At 36.9% G+C, this 19,577-nt stretch overlaps 1 protein-coding gene and 1 pseudogene across 3 annotated transcripts; one reads left to right on the forward strand and one right to left on the reverse strand.

Moving 5' to 3' along the window:
- The first annotated feature begins 28 nt into the window (after positions 1-28).
- Positions 29-18,931, forward strand: CALS1 (callose synthase 1). Of its 3 annotated transcripts, none has more exons than XM_068472612.2 (43): positions 29-462; positions 953-1,194; positions 2,068-2,168; positions 2,541-2,662; positions 2,757-2,850; positions 2,953-3,063; positions 3,150-3,266; positions 3,359-3,451; positions 3,551-3,642; positions 3,853-3,979; positions 4,543-4,680; positions 4,761-4,837; positions 4,918-5,011; positions 5,330-5,452; positions 5,572-5,689; positions 5,981-6,315; positions 6,495-6,547; positions 6,675-6,735; positions 8,560-8,641; positions 8,716-8,765; positions 8,847-8,933; positions 9,751-9,888; positions 10,016-10,110; positions 10,226-10,313; positions 10,392-10,552; positions 10,648-10,771; positions 10,860-10,957; positions 11,044-11,176; positions 11,400-11,551; positions 12,203-12,312; positions 12,392-12,517; positions 12,622-12,690; positions 12,794-12,983; positions 13,522-13,681; positions 13,892-14,011; positions 14,640-14,758; positions 14,881-14,964; positions 16,072-16,184; positions 16,264-16,493; positions 16,579-17,373; positions 17,466-17,516; positions 18,194-18,379; positions 18,481-18,931. In XM_068472612.2, exons 2-43 carry the CDS (start codon positions 1,008-1,010, stop codon positions 18,730-18,732), a joined length of 5,856 nt encoding a protein of 1,951 aa, XP_068328713.2. In that variant the 5' UTR covers positions 29-462; positions 953-1,007; the 3' UTR covers positions 18,733-18,931. The 3 variants fall into 3 exon arrangements, with proteins under 3 accessions (XP_068328713.2, XP_088553363.1, XP_068328714.2); XM_088697237.1 differs by having other exon boundaries at positions 204-462; positions 567-1,194; XM_068472613.2 differs by having other exon boundaries at positions 221-462; positions 992-1,194.
- Positions 18,932-18,935: 4 nt separating this feature from the next.
- Positions 18,936-19,577, reverse strand: LOC148695406 (protein VACUOLELESS GAMETOPHYTES-like; annotated as a pseudogene).

Raw genomic sequence — 19,577 nt, forward strand, 5'->3', positions numbered from 1 at the left:
TGCGTCTGCGATTATGCCAGCCTGCCTTGACTTGGAGAGGAGAGAGATATTTTGGGCATGCAATTCTGCCTTATCTTTGTAGCCCCTGTATTATTGATTATTGATTATTGGTAGCTAGCGCTTCCACTAATCAGGAAGAGTGTCAGTGTGTCTCTCAGTCTCTCAGTCTCTCTGTCAAGGGTGCATGTGTTTCCCTTAATTTTATTCTTTTTTGGAGACTGGAACGGATCTCCAGGAACTGGTAAAGCGTTTACTTGCTTTAAAAAAAATGCGCTTTTCTTTCTTCTTTCTTCGTCCTTCTTGTTCGCTATGGTCCTCTTCCTCCTGAAACTTCCCAGAAGTTACCCACTTCCTCCTCCCTCAGGACCCTCTCATCATATCATATGATCTTTTGCTTCTGTGGCTGCCCAGACAATCTCAGTTGCTTCTGAGTAGAAGTAGAAATTGGAACAAAGAACAAAGGTAAATCAAATCAAATCAAATCTTTGATTTCGCAACATACACGCACATACATATCGTTTTCTTGTTTGTTTTGGTCTAGCAAGCTTTCTTTTTTTCCCGCAAAGGCAAAGGCAAGGGCAAGGGCAAGGTGGTTCGTTTCCTTTTGTTATCTTTTGTATTTCGATTTCCCTTTGTTTTGCTGCTGCTAAAGAGTAAAAACACGACTTGGATTGCATATTTCATATTTTATTCAGCGTTTGGAGGTTTTTTATGGAAAGTTGGAAACTTTACAGAAAACAGAGAGTTACACTGTTCAATTACATTTAGACTCAACTTCATGGTTTCCATGGATGGCAATTTTTGAAATTGTTCTCTGCTTGCCTGAACCCATATTTGCTTGGCATCCCAGTTGGGATTTCAGTTCAGTCATACGGATCGTTATGCGATTAGGAAATTATGGGGCTTTCCTCTGCTCCTGATATATGCTTGTGTCATTGATATCAACATGTAGTCAGGGTCAGGTACACAAGTTAGTTTGATTGGTCTTCAGGGCTTAAAGTCTAGAGATGGCATATCGAAGAGGAGGGTTTGAAGGGCAGCCGCAGAGGCGGATTCTGCGCACCCAGACTGCTGGGAGTTTTGGAGAGCCCATGCTGGATAGTGAGGTGGTGCCTTCTTCCCTCGTTGACATTGCTCCTATTCTCCGTGTTGCAAACGAAGTTGAGTCCAGGAATCCAAGAGTTGCCTATCTATGTGAGTTGCACCTTTTTTTCTCAAGTTGTATGTTTGTATTCTATTATCCGTCTTAACAATCGTGCTTGTTTTGGCTTAGGTATCATTAATTCTGATCAATCAGAGCTCATGAAACCAGTTGGATATGTTGTAGTGTGGACTATATTCCCATAGTAACTGTCGATAATTACACACGATTCAAATGTTAGGTTTTGTCCAGCGTGAAAGGAATACATGATGAATTTGGTTGATACATGTACTACCTTGTTTTTGATTGATGAGGAATCCCTAACCCAGGCAAACCCCAGGTATGCCACCCATTTTGGGGGGTGGGGGGGGGGGGGGGGGGGCGGCATACCTCAGTTACATGGACTGTTAACTTGTTCACTAAGCCTTCTCCCTTGGAGTTTATAACCACCTCTTTTTTCTTTAACTTATTGTTTACAGTGCTCAAGGCTATTATTATTTATTGATGAAAAACTTTCAAAACAGGATCCAGTATTGTGTGATACTCAAGTGGTTTAAATGTTGTCTCACACGCCGCAATGCTGTATCCTGCTAGAGAAATTGATTCTGTGTGTCTGTGTGTGTGTGTTTAGGGTAATGTTCTCTTGCTGGATATCTGTCATATTACGTATTGTGTTGCCAAAGTGTCAATTTTAACTACACATTTAAATCACATTCCACCTAATTAGTAGTCTAAATTGACACTATTTATATACATATCTATACATATCTCTTGTTTTTCTAACTGGTGAACCCTCAGTCTGTTTTTGCTATTTCCCCCATAAATTTTGTTGATATGACGATGTTTTGATAAACCCAATGGATTTTTTATGTACTTTATTATATGTTTAGGAAACCAATCAATACTAACGTCTATGTTGGAATTAGGTCGGTTCTATGCCTTTGAGAAAGCTCACAGACTAGATCCCACATCTAGTGGACGTGGTGTTCGCCAGTTTAAAACTGCACTTCTTCAGCGTCTAGAAAGGGTAAGCTTTAATTTGCCTTGGTATTTCCAACAACTTCTTGTTTTCATACATGTGATGTGGTCTTTCAAGGGCATAAAAAACAAGTAGGGTTAAAAAAAGAAGAAGAAATATTGAATAAATCATAAATGACAGATTATCGTAAAAAAAAGAGTTTAAAACATAAGATGAGGACTGGAAAAAAAAAAAAAAGAATTTAAAACATAAGATGAGGACTGGAAGTTCAAAGTCCACATTGGACATGTTAAGGAATAAGTAGTCTTCTTCTGAAAGCAGTTATTAGTTTCTCGGAAAATATCTGTTTTCTAGTTTTTGCCAAGGATAGTTATTTGGAATTGAGCAGAGATATTACTCATGTCATTTCATTCTTTTCAGGAAAATGAAACAACACTGGCAGGAAGGGCAAAGAGTGATGCTCGGGAAATGCAGAGTTTTTATAGAGATTACTACAAAAAATACATTCAAGCTTTGCAGAATGCTGCTGATAAAGCAGATCGGTCTGTCTCTAGGAGTAAAGAATTGTTCTTTGTTTGATTGAAGAGTTGTTACTTGTTTTACTTTAGGTTCTTAAGCTTCTTTGTCCTTATATAGGGCACAACTTACAAAAGCATACCAAACTGCTGCTGTTTTATTTGAGGTTTTGAAGGCTGTCAATCAGACGGAGGCTGTTGAAGTAGCTGAGGAGGTGATACATAATCTTTTGACCTGTAACTTTTGCATAATACTAATGTTCACTTACACTTGTTTCTTTTGTTGTAAGAATATATCTGTAATTTTTGTAATGTAGATTTTGGAAGCTCATACCAAGGTTGAAGAAAAACAGCAGATATATGTACCTTACAATATTCTTCCTCTTGATCCTGATAGTCAAAATCAGGCGATCATGAGATATCCCGAGGTTTCAACCTGTTCATTTAGTGGAATTTATTTTATTTTATTCATTGGACTACAGGTGATACATTGCCTCTTGTTTTTTGTTGACAGATTCATGCTACTGTTTCTGCACTCCGTAACACCAGGGGTCTACCTTGGCCGAAGGGCCACAAAAAGAAAGTAGATGAAGACATTCTAGACTGGCTTCAGGCTATGTTTGGTTTTCAGGTGAGTGACTATTGACTAATCAAACTGAGTGTCATAAATTACTGAGTTTTTCATATTTCATCAGCATCCATGCTCTGCTCATTAATGTGCAGAAAGATAATGTGGCAAATCAAAGGGAACACTTGATTCTGCTGGTTGCTAATGTGCACATACGGCAATTACCGAAGCCTGATCAACAACCCAAGGTCTTTATCCTTCTCAGTTCTACCTTAGATTTTCACTTTCTGAACTAGTTTTCATCCCCTTCTTACCTTACTCTATATGCCAAATCTTTTTCTTTGTAGTTGGATGACCGCGCTTTAACGGATGTGATGAAGAAGCTTTTCAAAAATTACAAAAAGTGGTGTAAATACCTGGATCGGAAAAGTAGCCTTTGGTGAGGAATCCTATTTGAAAACAGAGTGATTTAGTATAACACTGATGTGTTGTTGTAAATGTTAAGTGGAATAGTGATAGTGTTCTTACAAGCAGCATTAGAATTGCTTTCTTTACTCGGTGCTTATAGTAATCCAATGCAATACTGGGATGTGCTTCTTTCCTTTTGTTTCCATTCTATTAACATACAAACATTGTTTTTAACTGGCAGGTTGCCAACTATTCAGCAGGAAGTACAGCAACGAAAATTGCTATACATGGGTTTATATCTTCTTATATGGGGAGAAGCTGCAAATTTGAGATTCATGCCAGAATGCCTTTGCTATATCTATCATCATGTACGCTTTAAGATGTCTTTGTTACCTTGCTTTATAACATACATATTCGTGCAACGCAATTTAAAAATCTTATACTTTACAACGTCTTGTAGGCTTGTAGCATTGTATTCTTACAAAGTATAACATTCTTTTCAATTGGAACGGTGATAAACCTCTAGAAGCTATGTAATCTGTATGTAGGTCATTGAATTATGCTATTTTCATGATATATGTAATTAGAGAGGAAAACTAGTAAGTTACTATAAGTTCTTACATTTTATGTTAGCTGCTTGGTTTTTCTGTTAAACAGTTTCATAAGATTCACTGGTTTGGTATTATAGATATGTCAAACCAAATGGCACCGTATGTTCTATAGACTAATGAGTTTCAAACAATATATTTTCAGATTCAAAGTTAATTTATGGGAGAAGTTTGATAATATCATGTTCTGTATTGAATTTATGGATATATTTTGTATAAGTTATATTATTCTTACCATGTAATCATTATTATTCCTGAGCCAAGCCCTAATAATTGGGATAAAGCCTATGTTATGTTTAGCAGTTGTACTTTACCCCTTGCAGATGGCATTTGAATTGTATGGAATGCTAGCTGGGAGTGTTAGTCCATTGACAGGTGAGCACATAAAACCAGCCTATGGTGGTGAAGATGAGGCCTTTTTGTTGAAAGTAGTCACTCCAATATATGATACAATAGCAAAGGTGTTGCTTCTGCTACCTTTACTTGGTTCACTAGAATTTCTGCATCATATCTTGCTAAATTTGTTGTTTGGTCCTTACAGGAGGCTAAAAGGAGCAAAGGAGGAAAATCAAAGCATTCTCAATGGAGAAATTATGACGACTTGAATGAATATTTTTGGTACATTCTTTTCTTTGTTTATGTTGCTTTGACCAATGAAATACTGTACATTACTAAAACATTTTGGTTTGAAATTGTAGGTCAGTTGATTGTTTTAAGTTAGGCTGGCCTATGCGTGCAGATGCTGATTTCTTTTGCCAGCCTATTGACGACATTCAAGGTGATAGAGATGAGGTAAGCTGTAATTGTGGATACAAAATATTCGTTTTCATTCTCTCCTCGTCGATCATCCCTGGTTTCAGTATATCACTAATCAAACCAGGAAAAACTCAGTTGTGAACTGTAGCAATTTAATCCTGGGTACCTTGTTATTAGAATACTTTGAAATTAGTCTATATAGGAAAACTCAAAAGTTAATAAATGTTTAAGTAGGAATCAGATTAACCAGGTCAAAACACTTTTCTTTTAAAATTACTAAAGCTATTTTCTTTCTCATCATACTCTTTGGTTTTAATGTTTTTCCTTTTTTTTTTTTGTAATTTATGATTTCAGAGAAAGAAACCATATACTGGGGACCGATGGATTGGCAAAGTAAACTTTGTTGAAATACGCTCATTTTGGCACATTTTCAGAAGTTTTGATAGGATGTGGAGCTTTTATATATTGAGTTTACAGGTAATTTTTATTCTACCATCACCTTCTTTCTCTCCTGTGTTTATGTCTATTTTTGTTACCAAACTATGTTTATGTCTGTTTAATCTTAGGACTTATGTGAACAATGTAATTTTCTTTAGGCAATGATCATTGTTGCTTGGAATGGGTCGGGTGACTTAGGTTCCATGTTTGAGGGTGACGTCTTTAAGAAAGTGCTGAGTATCTTCATAACTGCTGCGATATTGAAGCTTGCACAAGGTAAATAAAATCATGTGACTTTACTATTGCTATTGTTGGTTTATTATTTTTGTTTAGTTTATCAAACAATATTCATCCAAATAATTTGAAGCAATAACATAAAATAACTTTACGTGCAAAATCCAAGATGGAAAAACTATGTGACTAAGTAGAGCAGGAAAACCCACAAAAACGAAGAAAAGAAACAAATAAAACACCATACAAGACTTGATTTTAGAGTTTCATAAGACTCATTCAAGGACCTGCATTTTTTTATTAACGGTTTTTTCATCATTTCATTTTCTTTTACAGCTGTTCTTGATTTAATTTTGAGCTGGAAAGCTAGGCAAAGCATGTCAGTCTTTGTCAAGCTAAGATATGTCTTGAAGGCTGTTTCAGCTGCAGCATGGGTCATTGTTTTACCAGTGACTTACGCATTTAGTTGGAAAGATCCTACTGGATTTGCACGGACCATCAAAAGTTGGTTTGGCAATGGTCCAAGTTCAAATTCTTTGTTCATTTTGGCTGTTGTCATCTACTTATCTCCAAACATACTCTCTGGATTGTTGTTTATGTTCCCATTCATTCGCCGGTATCTTGAAAGGTCAAACTTAAGGCTTGTGATGCTCATGATGTGGTGGTCTCAGGTATGTGGATGGACCTTATAAGAAAAATTCTATATATCACTTTGTGGGGACTGAGGCAGTAACCACTTGCTTCTGGATATGATACCTCAAATAATTTATTTCCCAGCGATTTAGTTTTTGTTCTCTTATTTTTCCTCTGCATGTTGCCTCCTTATAATACATCATTTGATATCTTGCAGACCCGGCTTTATGTTGGAAGGGGAATGCATGAAAGCTCAATTTCTCTTTTCAAGTAAACATACAGATTTTGATTTGTCTGTTCTTTCTATGGGAACGGCTAATCTTTCATTGTTACTGACTGTTCTTTTTTTTCTTTTTTTTTTTTTTTAATTTTTTTTAATTTTTTAATTTTTATATAGGTATACCCTTTTTTGGGTTCTCCTGCTTGTGTCGAAATTAGCCTTCAGTTACTATGTAGAGGTATTTCTTTAGTCCATCTTCATCTTTTACAAGCATCCCCACTGCCGCTTTAAAAGAAGCATATGATATATGTTACCTTATGTCTTTGTATGTTTAACATTCACTCTGGTGAAATAACATTGACTCTTTCCAATAATTAATGACTTATTTGTTTATTTAGGTAATCGGGGGCACAAAAGTAACCTTTTCTTCATCCCTTGACCATAAATCATTGCCTCAACTTCCCACCATAAATTTTGCCTTTCCATCTTGTTTTTTATCCCATAATTTGTCGAGGAAGGATTTAAAGTCTATTTGGATATCAGAATACCAATGAACTTGAAAGACGCATAAGCATAAGAAATGAACTTAGCATATCATCGCTGATTTTATTATATGTGATCATTTGGCCAATTTGAGTTTTGTCTATGACGTTTGAATAATAGCAGCCTGTTTGAAAATGCTTCAATATTCTTGTCTTAGTCTTGGGTAAAAGATGAAGACTAGTGTCATATTGGTGGTGGGCAAGATGCAAGTGTTGGATTCTGGGAGGATTGTTGTTGGGAGAACAGCCTTTGAAGTCACTTTTCCTCTGGCTTTTTAAGGTTATCCAGGTTTCATAGTATAGTCAGTGCCAGGCTTGTATTTATTTCGTTTGCTTTGGGGAGTTAGGATTTTGGATTCAGAAGAAGTTTGAATGAAGTTGAGGTAGACCAATTATCAGCCTTGGCTGCCATTTTCCGTCTACCAGCCTTTAGTCCAGCTAGGGAGATTTAGGAAGCAAAAGGTTCCTACAACAACAGCAACAAAGCCTTTTCCCACTAAGTGGGGTCAGCTATATGAATCCTAGAACGCCATTGCGCTCGGTCCTATGTCATGTCTTCCGTTAGATCCAAGTACTAGTCTTTTCTTAGAGTCTCTTCCAAAGTCTTCCTAGGTCTTCCTCTACCCCTTCGGCCTATACCTCTGTCTTGTAGTCGCATCTTCTAACTGGAGCGTCAATAAGCCTTCGTTGCACATGTCCAAACCATCGTAACCGATTTTCTCTACTGAGGTGAAAATCTTGGGCTGGCTAGTTAGCTCACAAGTAGTGATTGTGCGATTTGGGTTAGGGTGCCCATTTGGTCTACATGGGTACCCATGAGTTGTTAGTTATGTTTTAATGTCTGAATGATGATGAGTGGTGATGAGTAGTGTTAATTGGGGTGGTGATGGTGATGATGGAGTATATCCATGGGTACCCTGCCATCCCTACTCACACTAGGGTTAATACATGTGAGTTGCTTCTAAAAAGGAGACCTAATTGTTGTCTCTCTCGTAGTTTGTGTAGCATATGAGAACATCTTTTTGTTCATTGTCCAGTAGCTCTTTGTTTGTGGTATTTATTCAGGGATGCTGAAGTGTGTTGGGTAATAATATCAAATGGGTGCCATTTTGGGTAGAGAGGAAAGAAGACGAGTTTATGGGGTTTATGCAGGATGACTATTTGTGGACGATTTGGATGGACAGGAACATGAGGAATTTTAACAATTATAAGGGGGTGGTGGTAGGGGTGGAAGAGCTTTGGGAGAGGGTGAGGTTTCTATCTTCAATTTGGGAAACCGTTTGTTCACAATTCAGGGATCATTTTCTTCCACTATTTTGCTAGATTGGAAGGCAGCTATAGGATAATTTCTTTGTTGAAACTTATGTAGATGCCTTTTCGTGTGGTCATTTTTTTTTTGGGTTCATGGTCGACTCCTTTTGAGTTTTTCTATTTTATTTTCTGTTGATAAATTTATTTCCCCTGATGAAAAATTGGTGCAAAATTGGTTGAATAATATCATTTCTTTTTCGTCGTTACAGATTAGGCCTCTTGTAAAACCAACTAAAGAGATAATGAGGTTTCACGTAAAGACCTACCAATGGCATGAGTTCTTCCCTCAAGGTAAATGCATGAGTGATATAAACTTCCTTGTACTATACAGATGGTTTATGATGACATTATTTGAACCTTTTCAGCCAAGAATAACATTGGTGTGGTGATTGCGCTATGGGCTCCCATTGTTCTTGTATGTTACTCTTCATCACATTTTCACATCAGTGTCTATCATTCCCTTGGTTGTGTTCATTTATTCTAATTTTCTCTGCAGGTCTACTTTATGGATACTCAAATTTGGTATGCCATATTTTCCACAATATTCGGAGGTATATATGGTGCATTTCGCCGTCTCGGAGAGGTTGGTGGAGAATTATATTTTATATAAATCCTATTCATTATATTAGATTACATATTGATGAAGCTCAATAAGTCCAGTGTTCTATAGCCCAACCATCTTTATCTATCACTTTAGGGGATTTCATTTGAAATGGAAAAAGAACCTGGATAGTTAGAATGACTTGCTTTCGAGTCATGGTGAATCTACAATGGACTCTCAATGCCTCCATTGGGGGTTTGTTTAAAAGTACTCCAGGTTTATGTACACTTTTTAACTTTTCCCAGTATGATTTCTTAGGATATAAATTGGAGATATATTAATTGTGTGAGGTTCTTGCCATTTGACAAGAAGAAAACTTCGCTTTCTGCAAAATAGGGAGTATGATCCGCAGTTAGTTTCAGTACCAGCATTTTCAATAGAATATCTTGTACATTGTAGTTCCATTTTCTCTTATTCTTTTTTATATTGTGGCGATAAATTAAATCTTCAGATTTTAGTTTTTTTTCTTTTTCAATTGAAGACTGGCTCTTTAATTGTTGTAGTCCCGCGTAAACCTATGCATCTGTGTTTATAGGTCTAAAGTAGATGATTCGGATTATGGAACTATTTTTTCCAAAAGAAAACTTGCGTTCCGTCCTTCTCTGGAACATGGTTAAAGCATGAAATACTTTCTTTTTCTTTAATAATTTATTTGCTAAATTGAATTTAGCATGAATTTGTCTATAAACTCTTGACTAAGAAGTACAATATGGTCATCTGCTTCATGCTTTTTTTGGGGGCGCTAATTGTAGGTTTTTGGGACTTAAAAAACCTTACCAGATGTTTCTCTTTCTTTCAGATTCGAACGCTGGGAATGTTGCGGTCTCGATTTGAATCACTGCCAGGTGCTTTTAATAATTTTTTGATTCCAGTGGAAAGGAATGAGCAGACTAAAAAGAAGGGAATACTAGCCACTTTCTCTCGCAAGTTTGATAAGGTTTGATCACTGTTCTGCATTAGAAGCCACCAATATTGATAATGATCTTCAATACAGAAATTGGTGCCTTTCTCTGTTGATCTCTGAAAGAACATTTGAGTCATTGTATCTTTTCTGGCTGCTTCAGACCACATCTAGTAAAGAAAAGGAAGCAGCAAAGTTTGCACAGATGTGGAACGAAATAATTAGCAGTTTCAGAGAAGAGGATCTGATTAGTGATAGGTAAATAATGTGCCACGTAAGGAACTGCGTTCTTTAATTTGGAATGAACGTTGAATTCCAATCTTTTACTCTTTGGATAAAACAGTTGGAGTTAGAATACTTATTTGTTTTGCAGGGAAATGAACTTGTTGCTCGTTCCATATGGGGCTGACCCAGATTTAGTAGACCTAATCCAGTGGCCTCCTTTTCTGCTTGCTAGCAAGGTCTATCTTATTATGAAATTTTTTTCCACTAGTCTTACCAAGACCAATAAATGTACTCACTTCGCAGTAATTCTATAGATCCCGATAGCACTGGACATGGCAAAAGACAGCAAAGATAAAGACCGTGAGCTGAAAAAGAGAATGAGTACTGACAATTATATGCGCTGTGCTATTCACGAATGCTATCTCTCGTTTAGAAGTATTATTAACTTTTTGGTCCTTGGAGATCGTGAAAAGAAGTGAGTAAAATATTAGTTGAATTAGAACTGAAATAGTAGAAAAGTTAACTTCATCTGCCAGATTTTGTTATCTTCCTGATGTTTCCTTTGTCCAGGGATATAAATGAGATCTTCGCCATAGTTGACGATCATATTGAAAAGGGAAACCTGACAACAGAGTTCAATATGAGTGCTCTTCCAAGTCTTCATGAACAATTTGTCAAGTTAATTGAATATCTGGTATTCTTCTTTGACAATAAACTCTCATATATCTGTTGATTAACCTAGGTAGTAGCTAGTCCCAACCATATCTTTCTGATGAATACAGATGGAAAACAAAAAGGAGGACAAGGACCAGGTTGTAATTGTCTTGCTTAACATGTTAGAGGTTGTGACAAGAGACATAATGGAGGATGAAAGTCCCAAGTAAATGAGTTCTATCCCAATATCTCGAATAATGTAAATATTTTGATATTCCCCTCAATCCTCCTTTATATTTCTTTTTCATGCAGCTTGCTAGATTCGAGTCATGGATCATATGGAAAAGATGAGGGAATGACACCCCTTGATCAACGGGATACATATTTTGGTGCACTGAGGTTCCCAGTCCCAGTGACCGCAAAAACAGGAGCTTGGAAAGAAAAGGTAATGTTTCCTTGAGAAAATTATGATTTCAGTGCTGTTTGTAGGATTAGCTGCAGACACCTTGTCGTGGCCCAGGATATTCATGCTATTTATGTATATAGGACGAGCCCTTCTAGTGCAGGCCTTTCCTATCTGGTTTCTCAGTCTGAAGTTTTTTTTGTTCATATCTTTCTTATTTTCATATCGTTTTCTCTCTCCTAATTGAGTCCATCATCTTCTGCAGATCAGAAGGCTACATCTATTACTTACAGAGAAAGAGTCTGCTATGGATGTCCCGTCCAACTTGGAAGCAAGAAGGCGCATTTCTTTCTTCTCCAACTCGTTGTTTATGGACATGCCTCCTGCACCCAAAGTTCGAAATATGCTTTCCTTCTCGTATGTTCTCTTCAATTTAGACTTTCTTTCATTATTATTTCATTTTTACTTTCACAGGTGACCAGTAGTGTCAATTATTGTCATGCCCTTGACATAGGATAATTTTTCTTTATTATTTTCTAAAGCTGAGGCTGTAATTATCAGCGAGGTGTTGACACAGGATATGAGAAGTGGATAACTTTTTGCACTAAACCAGTCCGAACAACTAAACCGTTTGCGGAAGCGTAGAAAACTCATAGATTTAGCATCTTCACTACACCATTGTGTGACTGTTCAGACAAGAATAGAAATTACCAAATTGAACTGCAATTGACTTATCTTCACAATACTTAGTTTCAAGTAAATTGTGAGGTGGAGTAACACTAAAGTTCTCCAATGACCATGTATGCACTAAGATATGCGTCATATAATGTGTATAAAATACTGTTGGCTAATCAGAATAAACACCGCTCAATCGATTTTCATCTTACACGATTGCATATAATCTTTCAAGTGCAATAATGTAATAAGTTTGGGAGATATCTTTTCTTTCAACCACTTCATAGTATTGATAAGTTGTAAAAAAATAGTATGGCAGATCACTTTATCCTTTTTGGGGAGTAAATTATTTTGGTAGCTATATATTGCCTGATGGTTTTGATTACTTCGTAGGGTTTTGACACCATACTATTCAGAAGAAGTTCTTTTCTCCAAAAAACATCTGGAATGGCAGAACGAAGATGGTGTCTCTATCCTTTTCTACTTGCAGAAGATCTTTCCAGGTTAGTTGTTTTCTGTTTATTGTTTTGCCTTTTGTCTCAATTTCTTCTTTTATATTTATCGATCCATGATTGGTTACAGATGAATGGACTAACTTTCTTGAGCGGGTCAAGTGTGAAAATGAAGAAGAACTCACAGAAAACGATGAATTGGAAGAGAAACTCCGTCTATGGGCATCCTATCGAGGCCAAACCTTGACCAAAACTGGTATAAGAAAAACGCAGATCTCTCTCCCTCTCTTTGAAACTTGATTGATGTGTTATTTTACATTTATACGATTTGAGTTGTCTTCAACTATTCTTTCAATTAAGTACGAGGTATGATGTATTACCGGAAAGCTTTGGAACTTCAGGCCTTCCTTGATATGGCAAAAGATGAAGGTAATCAACTTTAGTTTGTATTGTAAATTTGTAATTACCAATTACCATACCTCTTGTTCAGTTAAGTTTTGAAATGCTGATTTCAAAATTTCCTCATTATTAGAGCTAATGGAAGGCTATAAGGCTGCTGAATCAACTATTGAGGAACGCTCAAAAGCCGAAGGGTCACTTTTGGCACAATGTCAGGCAGTGGTTGATATGAAATTCTCATATGTTGTGTCCTGCCAACAATATGGAATTCACAAGCGATCTGGAGATGCTCGTTCCAAGGACATTTTGAAACTTATGGCAACGTATGTTCTTTAGTATCTAGTTAATTAGTTTTTTATGTCTGTGAAATGCATACTGAATTGCTAATAGTGTAGTCTAATAGATTAAGCAAACATCAAGTTTTTGTGCGAATTAGTTATATTATGCCAGGCCTTTTTACCCAAGGTCAAAGCTTTAAGTGGTTTACAAATTTAAAAAGAAGGTCCTAACTATTTTACAAGAAAAATATTATTTGAGGGTAAAATTGTTAGTGGACGCATAACTAATAGAACAAAAGAAAAAATGGAATATATTTGTATCCTGTTATTTGATAAAATTTGTTGGTTACTATGGTCGATAAAGTTTCAGCAGTTACTGTATGGTTAACGTCCTCAGGTCCTACTTTTGCTCCTCCTAATTGCTTGGAAAGAGAATGTTGTGTTTTAATTTTCAATGTGATGACATTCTAAGTTAAAACTTAAAATACACTTTTCTGTCACAAAAGCACAAGGTGGTGTTTGTAGAGTTTTGTTACTTATAGAAGCAGTCATGATTTATGTCGCTTAATTTTCCCTCTTGCAGTTATCCGTCTCTTCGAGTAGCTTACATTGATGAGGTAGAGAAAACTAGTGAAGATAAGTCCAAAAAGAATGTTTGGAAGGTCTACTATTCGGCTCTTGTAAAGGCGGCTCCTCCAACTAAGTCAGTTGATTCTTCTGATCCAGTTCAAAGGCTGGACCAGGTAAAATTTGAATAATATTCAATATTGGATAGTGGCAGTACTTAAATGAGACCTTTGTGGCAGAGCCTCATAGACCTTTAAGAGATTCATGGCGGTCTCCTTCTAGTAATTTTTGTTTTAAGCAAATTCAGCTTAGGGAACTCTAACACGGCAACACATTTTCTCTCATGAACAATGCTTTATAATGTATTACCTAATCTTCTTTTACAGGATATTTATCGGATAAAGCTTCCTGGACCTGCAATATTGGGAGGGGGAAAGCCAGAAAATCAAAACCACGCCATCATTTTCACACGTGGAGAAGGCTTGCAAACCATAGATATGAACCAGGTACACACATGCGCACACAAAAGATCATATGTACATGCTTTGTGTTGAAAATAGAGAATGAGAAGGGTTTAGTTAAACTATACTTCTCCAATATTGAGGGTAGCTGTAAAAGGGATCAGAAAATGTAAAGTACAAATTGCATCAAATCAGACTTTTCTAGAATATTATATCAATCCTGGTAACTTCCTATAATTGAGTTAATCTTGTTTAACTAAGCTAAAACTTCTTCCTCTTTTTGTGTGCGTGATAGAACGAATATACTATTTGTTAACATAAAGTAGAGTAAAAATGATGGCCTACTGGGGTCATAGAGAGGAAGGGGAAATGAAAGATGTGGATGAAATAGAGCCACAAGGTGTGGATGAATTTTGCTATTGCAGGGACTTGGACATTGTAAGTGGTTTCAAGATTCTTTTACCTGTTTCAATCCTCACGTTTATAGTAGCTAGAACTTCTTTGTGTGAAGTCACTAGGTTTTTTTCGGGAAAGAAAGTTTGATAACGAGATAGACAGTCACACTGAAATAGGGCATTGACCTTGTTTGCTGTATAGGTATGAACTCTGTCTGCTTGAACTTCTTGGAAACTCAGTGTCCTAACCTAATGACATTGTTGTATCTATCTAACAGGATAATTACTTGGAAGAAGCATTCAAAATGAGGAACTTACTGCAAGAATTTCTTGAGAAGCATGATGGTGTTAGATTTCCGACAATACTTGGACTTAGGGAGCATATTTTCACTGGCAGGTATATGCTGTGTTGTAGCTCTGGAGCAGGATTTCCAATGCAACAATAATTAAAAATCCATAGATTGTTTGATCTTTGGTGCGTGTGCGTGTGGCTTAGCATCCCTTCTGTTAATTTTGCAGTGTTTCATCTCTTGCATGGTTTATGTCAAATCAAGAGACTTGTTTTGTAACTATTGGGCAGAGATTGCTGGCTAACCCTCTGAGGTAAGAGTATTGAATTTGGATTAGTTTCTGTTTTCAAAATTTCTGGTATACTATTTGAAAATGTAAACTTTATTCCGCATCCAAATGAGATTTAGATGTCATAATGTGCTACCTGTTTGTTCGATATAAGTCTCATACCAACTGTGATTTTATGCACACTGCATGCTTTTCATATCCAACATGCATTCAAATTCTTATTAGTTAATTTGTATGAGGTCGCGGACTAGATTTGTTTACTTTTTTGGTTTAATAAGAATGGTTATATTTATTTTCAGTCAAAAGTACAACATGGATTTTTTTTCATGATTATTCCTGCTTTATTGTTTTTGTTGAATTTAGTCCACTCTCAGCAGGTTAAAATATGTGAGGGTGTGAAGAACATCCCACATCGGAAAGTTAAGAAACCTTGCATGGGTTTATAAGGAATTGGGATACTCCACCCATTGCCAATTGTTTTCGGGTGGAACCTCAACTTCCTTCTTGGTATCAATGCCAAGTTTTTTTTCGCTTGTGATGCTCAACTGCTGCATGTGCTCCATCTCACCTAATTAAATTTGATGTGTTAGGCTAGAAATTTCTCCACACATGATGGGGCATGTGAGGATGTGAAGGCCCATCGGAAAGCTAAGAAGCCTTGGGCAGCTTAGGAGTTGGCCTGCTAACCCCTCCCCACCACACACACACACACACACACACACACAAAACTGGGCCACATTACTGAATGTGTAAACCAAAGTTCACTTGTAACATTACTAGTTACCTTGTTTGAACAACCAAGTTATTAAAACATAAAGGAAACATGGAGAAACTTATGTTTAGTAATGATCAATTACTAATTCATGTTTTCTATTAAACTCATAACCTAATATTAGTTGGATTTTATTTTTTTTTTTGAGGTAAAATATTAGTTGGAATTAAGTGTACGCAAAAAATTGATATAGAGATTGATTTTGTGAACTACACAAGTTTATGATGTTAGATATTGTTTATTTTTGTTGTGCTTTTCTTGAAGTTTTTCCAGAAACACAATTCACACCTTTTCAGCTACCATATGTTTTCTTGTCTAGTTGAAGTCTGCTGACTCCATAATTGTTGTTGCTCGTTCAGAGTTAGATTCCACTATGGTCACCCAGATGTATTTGATCGACTGTTTCATCTGACTAGAGGAGGTGTCAGCAAAGCTTCCAAAGTCATCAACTTAAGCGAGGACATATTTGCAGGCATTCTTATTGCTTTGTTTAAGACTCCCCCGCCCCAAAGAATGACAGTGAACCAATTTAACATATTTGTTATCTGCAGGTTTCAATTCTACATTACGCGAAGGTAGTGTCACTCATCATGAATATATACAAGTAGGGAAAGGACGAGATGTTGGCCTCAACCAGATCTCAATTTTTGAGGCAAAAATAGCTAATGGGAATGGCGAACAGACACTGAGTCGTGACATCTATAGGCTTGGGCATCGATTTGATTTCTTTAGAATGTTATCCTGCTATGTCACCACAATTGGTTTCTATTTCAGCACTTTAGTACGTACCTGTCTACCTCTTTCTTCAATTAATAATGTAATCTCCCTTTCCCGTTATCTCAAATGTTTTATTTCTGGTTTGACAGTTGACTGTGCTTACGGTCTATGTGTTTCTCTACGGTCGCCTTTATCTTGTTGTCAGCGGACTTGAAAAACAGCTGAGTACTCAGCGAGGTATTCGAAACAATAAGCCTCTTCAAGTAGCTCTTGCTTCTCAGTCTCTTGTGCAAATTGGATTTTTGATGGCCTTGCCTATGGTTATGGAAATTGGTTTGGAAAAGGGGTTCCGCACTGCACTTAGCGATTTTGTATTGATGCAATTACAATTGGCCCCGGTGTTTTTCACATTTTCTCTTGGTACAAAGACCCACTATTATGGAAAGACTTTGCTTCATGGAGGTGCAGAATACAGAGGAACGGGTCGTAGCTTTGTAGTGTTCCATGCCAAATTTGCTGATAACTATAGACTCTACTCTAGAAGTCACTTTGTCAAGGGCATTGAGTTACTGATTCTGCTTGTTGTGTACCACCTATTTGGTCGTTCATATAAAAGTGGAGTTGTATATATCCTCATTACAATACAGATATGGTTCATGGTTGGAACATGGCTTTTTGCTCCTTTCCTCTTCAATCCATCAGGGTTTGAGTGGCAAAAGATCGTCGATGACTGGACAGATTGGAAAAAGTGGATAAACAATCATGGAGGGATCGGTGTATCACCTGAAAAAAGTTGGGAATCCTGGTGGGAAAAAGAACATGAGCATCTTCTTTACTCTGGGGTGCGTGGTATCGTTGTTGAGATATTATTAGCATTGCGCTTTTTCATTTACCAGTATGGGCTTGTTTATCACCTTAACATCACAGACAACAAAAGTTTCCTGGTATATCATTTCTTGACCTTTATATATGCATTCCCAATAACTGTTTTATTCATAATACGGGTATATTAATTTACTTTTCACTGCACGTGCAGGTATATGGTGTTTCGTGGCTTGTTATCATTCTGATTTTGTGTCTGATGAAGGTGTGTAGTAAAATTTCTGGACTCCTAACATATATCTTGAAGCGAAGCCATATTTCCTTGTTTATAGATTTATATTTATTGCAGCATTGTATGATGTCAGTCATGAGTTGTTTTAGGGGCAGAACTTACCATATAGAGAAGCTTTCTTCTTTATTGCGCTGAGAAGAAACTGAGGCTTTTTGCATTTGCTTTGGGTTTGAAAATTCAAAATCTGTCTTTTGAGAAGTTAAGGAAATATTTTCTGTCAATACCAACAGAAAAATGGTTCACATGTTTGCTTCCGTGTACTTTCAGAGAAAAAGTTCAGTTTGACTTTTTTTTGTACTTTCAAATACAGCATTAAACAACAGAACTTTTTTTAACCGAGTTCGTGGATTGGAGCATGAAGTTTTGCTGGAAAATTATTTCTTCTGCCTACCAGTGCACGTACTTTAGAGATTTTTATACGTGAAAAATTTAGACAAACGCTTATTTAAATAAAGATTCTTGGTGTTAACGTACTGTTCGTAGAAGCCAAATGCTTATACAGGGATTATGAGTGAATATAGTGGTGTACGTTATGTTAAAAATTGCATATTTGCATGAAGGAAAAATATGCTTGGGTTTTACTGACTGTTTTGTTTGGGCAGACTGATAATGAAAAGTAAATATGTTTGCCTCTTGGATTTTATTTTCAGGCTGTGTCTGCTGGAAGGCGACGATTAAGTGCAGATTATCAGCTTTTGTTTCGACTGGTTAAGGGATTTATATTTATTACATTTTTAGCTATATTCGTTACCTTAATAGTGCTCCCTCATATGACGCTTCGGGATGTCGTAGTGTGCATTCTTGCCTTCATGCCAACTGGTTGGGGATTGCTTTTGGTCAGTAAATTGTTTTCATCAGCTTCTGTCTACTCTTTTGCAAATTTATTCTTTCCTGTTTTCTTTAAATAATTCCATATTTTGTGGTTTTGTTTTTACAGATTGCGCAAGCTTGTAAGCCGGTAATTAAACGAGCAGGGTTTTGGGAATCAGTTCAAACACTTGCTCGTGGTTATGAAATAATCATGGGGTTGCTTCTTTTTACCCCGGTTGCTTTCTTGGCTTGGTTTCCGTTTGTTTCCGAATTCCAGACGCGAATGCTTTTCAACCAAGCATTCAGTAGAGGTTTACAGATCTCGCGTATTCTTGGAGGACAAAAGAAGGGCCCTCACTCCTCCAACAATAATGAATAGTCGATCCTGATTCCCAAGGGATGGCCTTATTTATCTCTCATTGTAATTAGCACCATTGCTTGCTTAAATAGATGACTTGCTCTTTATAATTTTGTTTTCTTGGAAACATTAGAATAAATACACAGGTGAATGTATAATTATTAAGGTTTGATGCTTGACAATGTTTATTTGTAATAGAAAAAGAAATCATTTAATAAAATATTTAGAGCTTTAGGTTAGGGGTTTTAGAAGGTAATGGCGATGGAACACTCGAGATGACTAGTATAGTCGCAATCTTTGCAGCAGTAGACCCAGCAGCCCTCTGGGAAAGACCCTCCACAGATATCGCAAATGTTTTGTTTGTCTTGATCATTTTCGTGATTCGGGGGCAATGAAGAATATAGGAGAGTGAGGGTGTGCTCATCATGATGATGATGATGATGATGATGATGCTGAAGGCTCAGAATTTCAGGCAACGCAGCGGACTGAAGATGGAGATCGTATTTGCAGTGGATGCAGTGGGAGGCGAAACAATTAGAGCCGAATCCAGAGCAGGCATCGCATTTGAACTCGCCATATTTTTAGGGAGGGGTGGAGATGATAATGAAAGGGTGTTGGGGGGGTGAGACTTGTGCTTTATTTGTCGGGGAAGCTTGAAGCACAAGTCGTGGAGGTAAAACTCGCACTTGGACTTGCTGCATTTGTAAGCTGAAGTACCCGAGTTCATCATCAACTCCAGGTCACACCCTGAGCAAATGATAATTTCATCATCTTCTTCTTGCACTTGAAATGCGCATGACTCATGGCAGTGGTTGAAATGCTTCACCATCACCATCTCGATCGATCTTTCTTTCGACTCTAAATTG

This window comes from Pyrus communis, chromosome 7 (genome assembly GCF_041283825.1).
Source record: "Pyrus communis isolate YQ-2024b chromosome 7, ASM4128382v1, whole genome shotgun sequence".
Taxonomy (NCBI): domain Eukaryota; kingdom Viridiplantae; phylum Streptophyta; class Magnoliopsida; order Rosales; family Rosaceae; genus Pyrus; species Pyrus communis.

What these genes read in the sequence shown, in the direction of transcription:
- CALS1 (XM_068472612.2), top strand. Translation starts at nt 1,008, where the DNA reads ATGGCATATCGAAGAGGAGGGTTTGAAGGGCAGCCGCAGAGGCGGATT. An exon ending in TCATGATGTGGTGGTCTCAG is followed by an intron (nt 6,316 to 6,494) that starts GTATGTGGATGG and finishes GATATCTTGCAG; the next exon opens with ACCCGGCTTTATGTTGGAAG. An exon ending in CATTTCGCCGTCTCGGAGAG is followed by an intron (nt 8,934 to 9,750) that starts GTTGGTGGAGAA and finishes TCTTTCTTTCAG; the next exon opens with ATTCGAACGCTGGGAATGTT.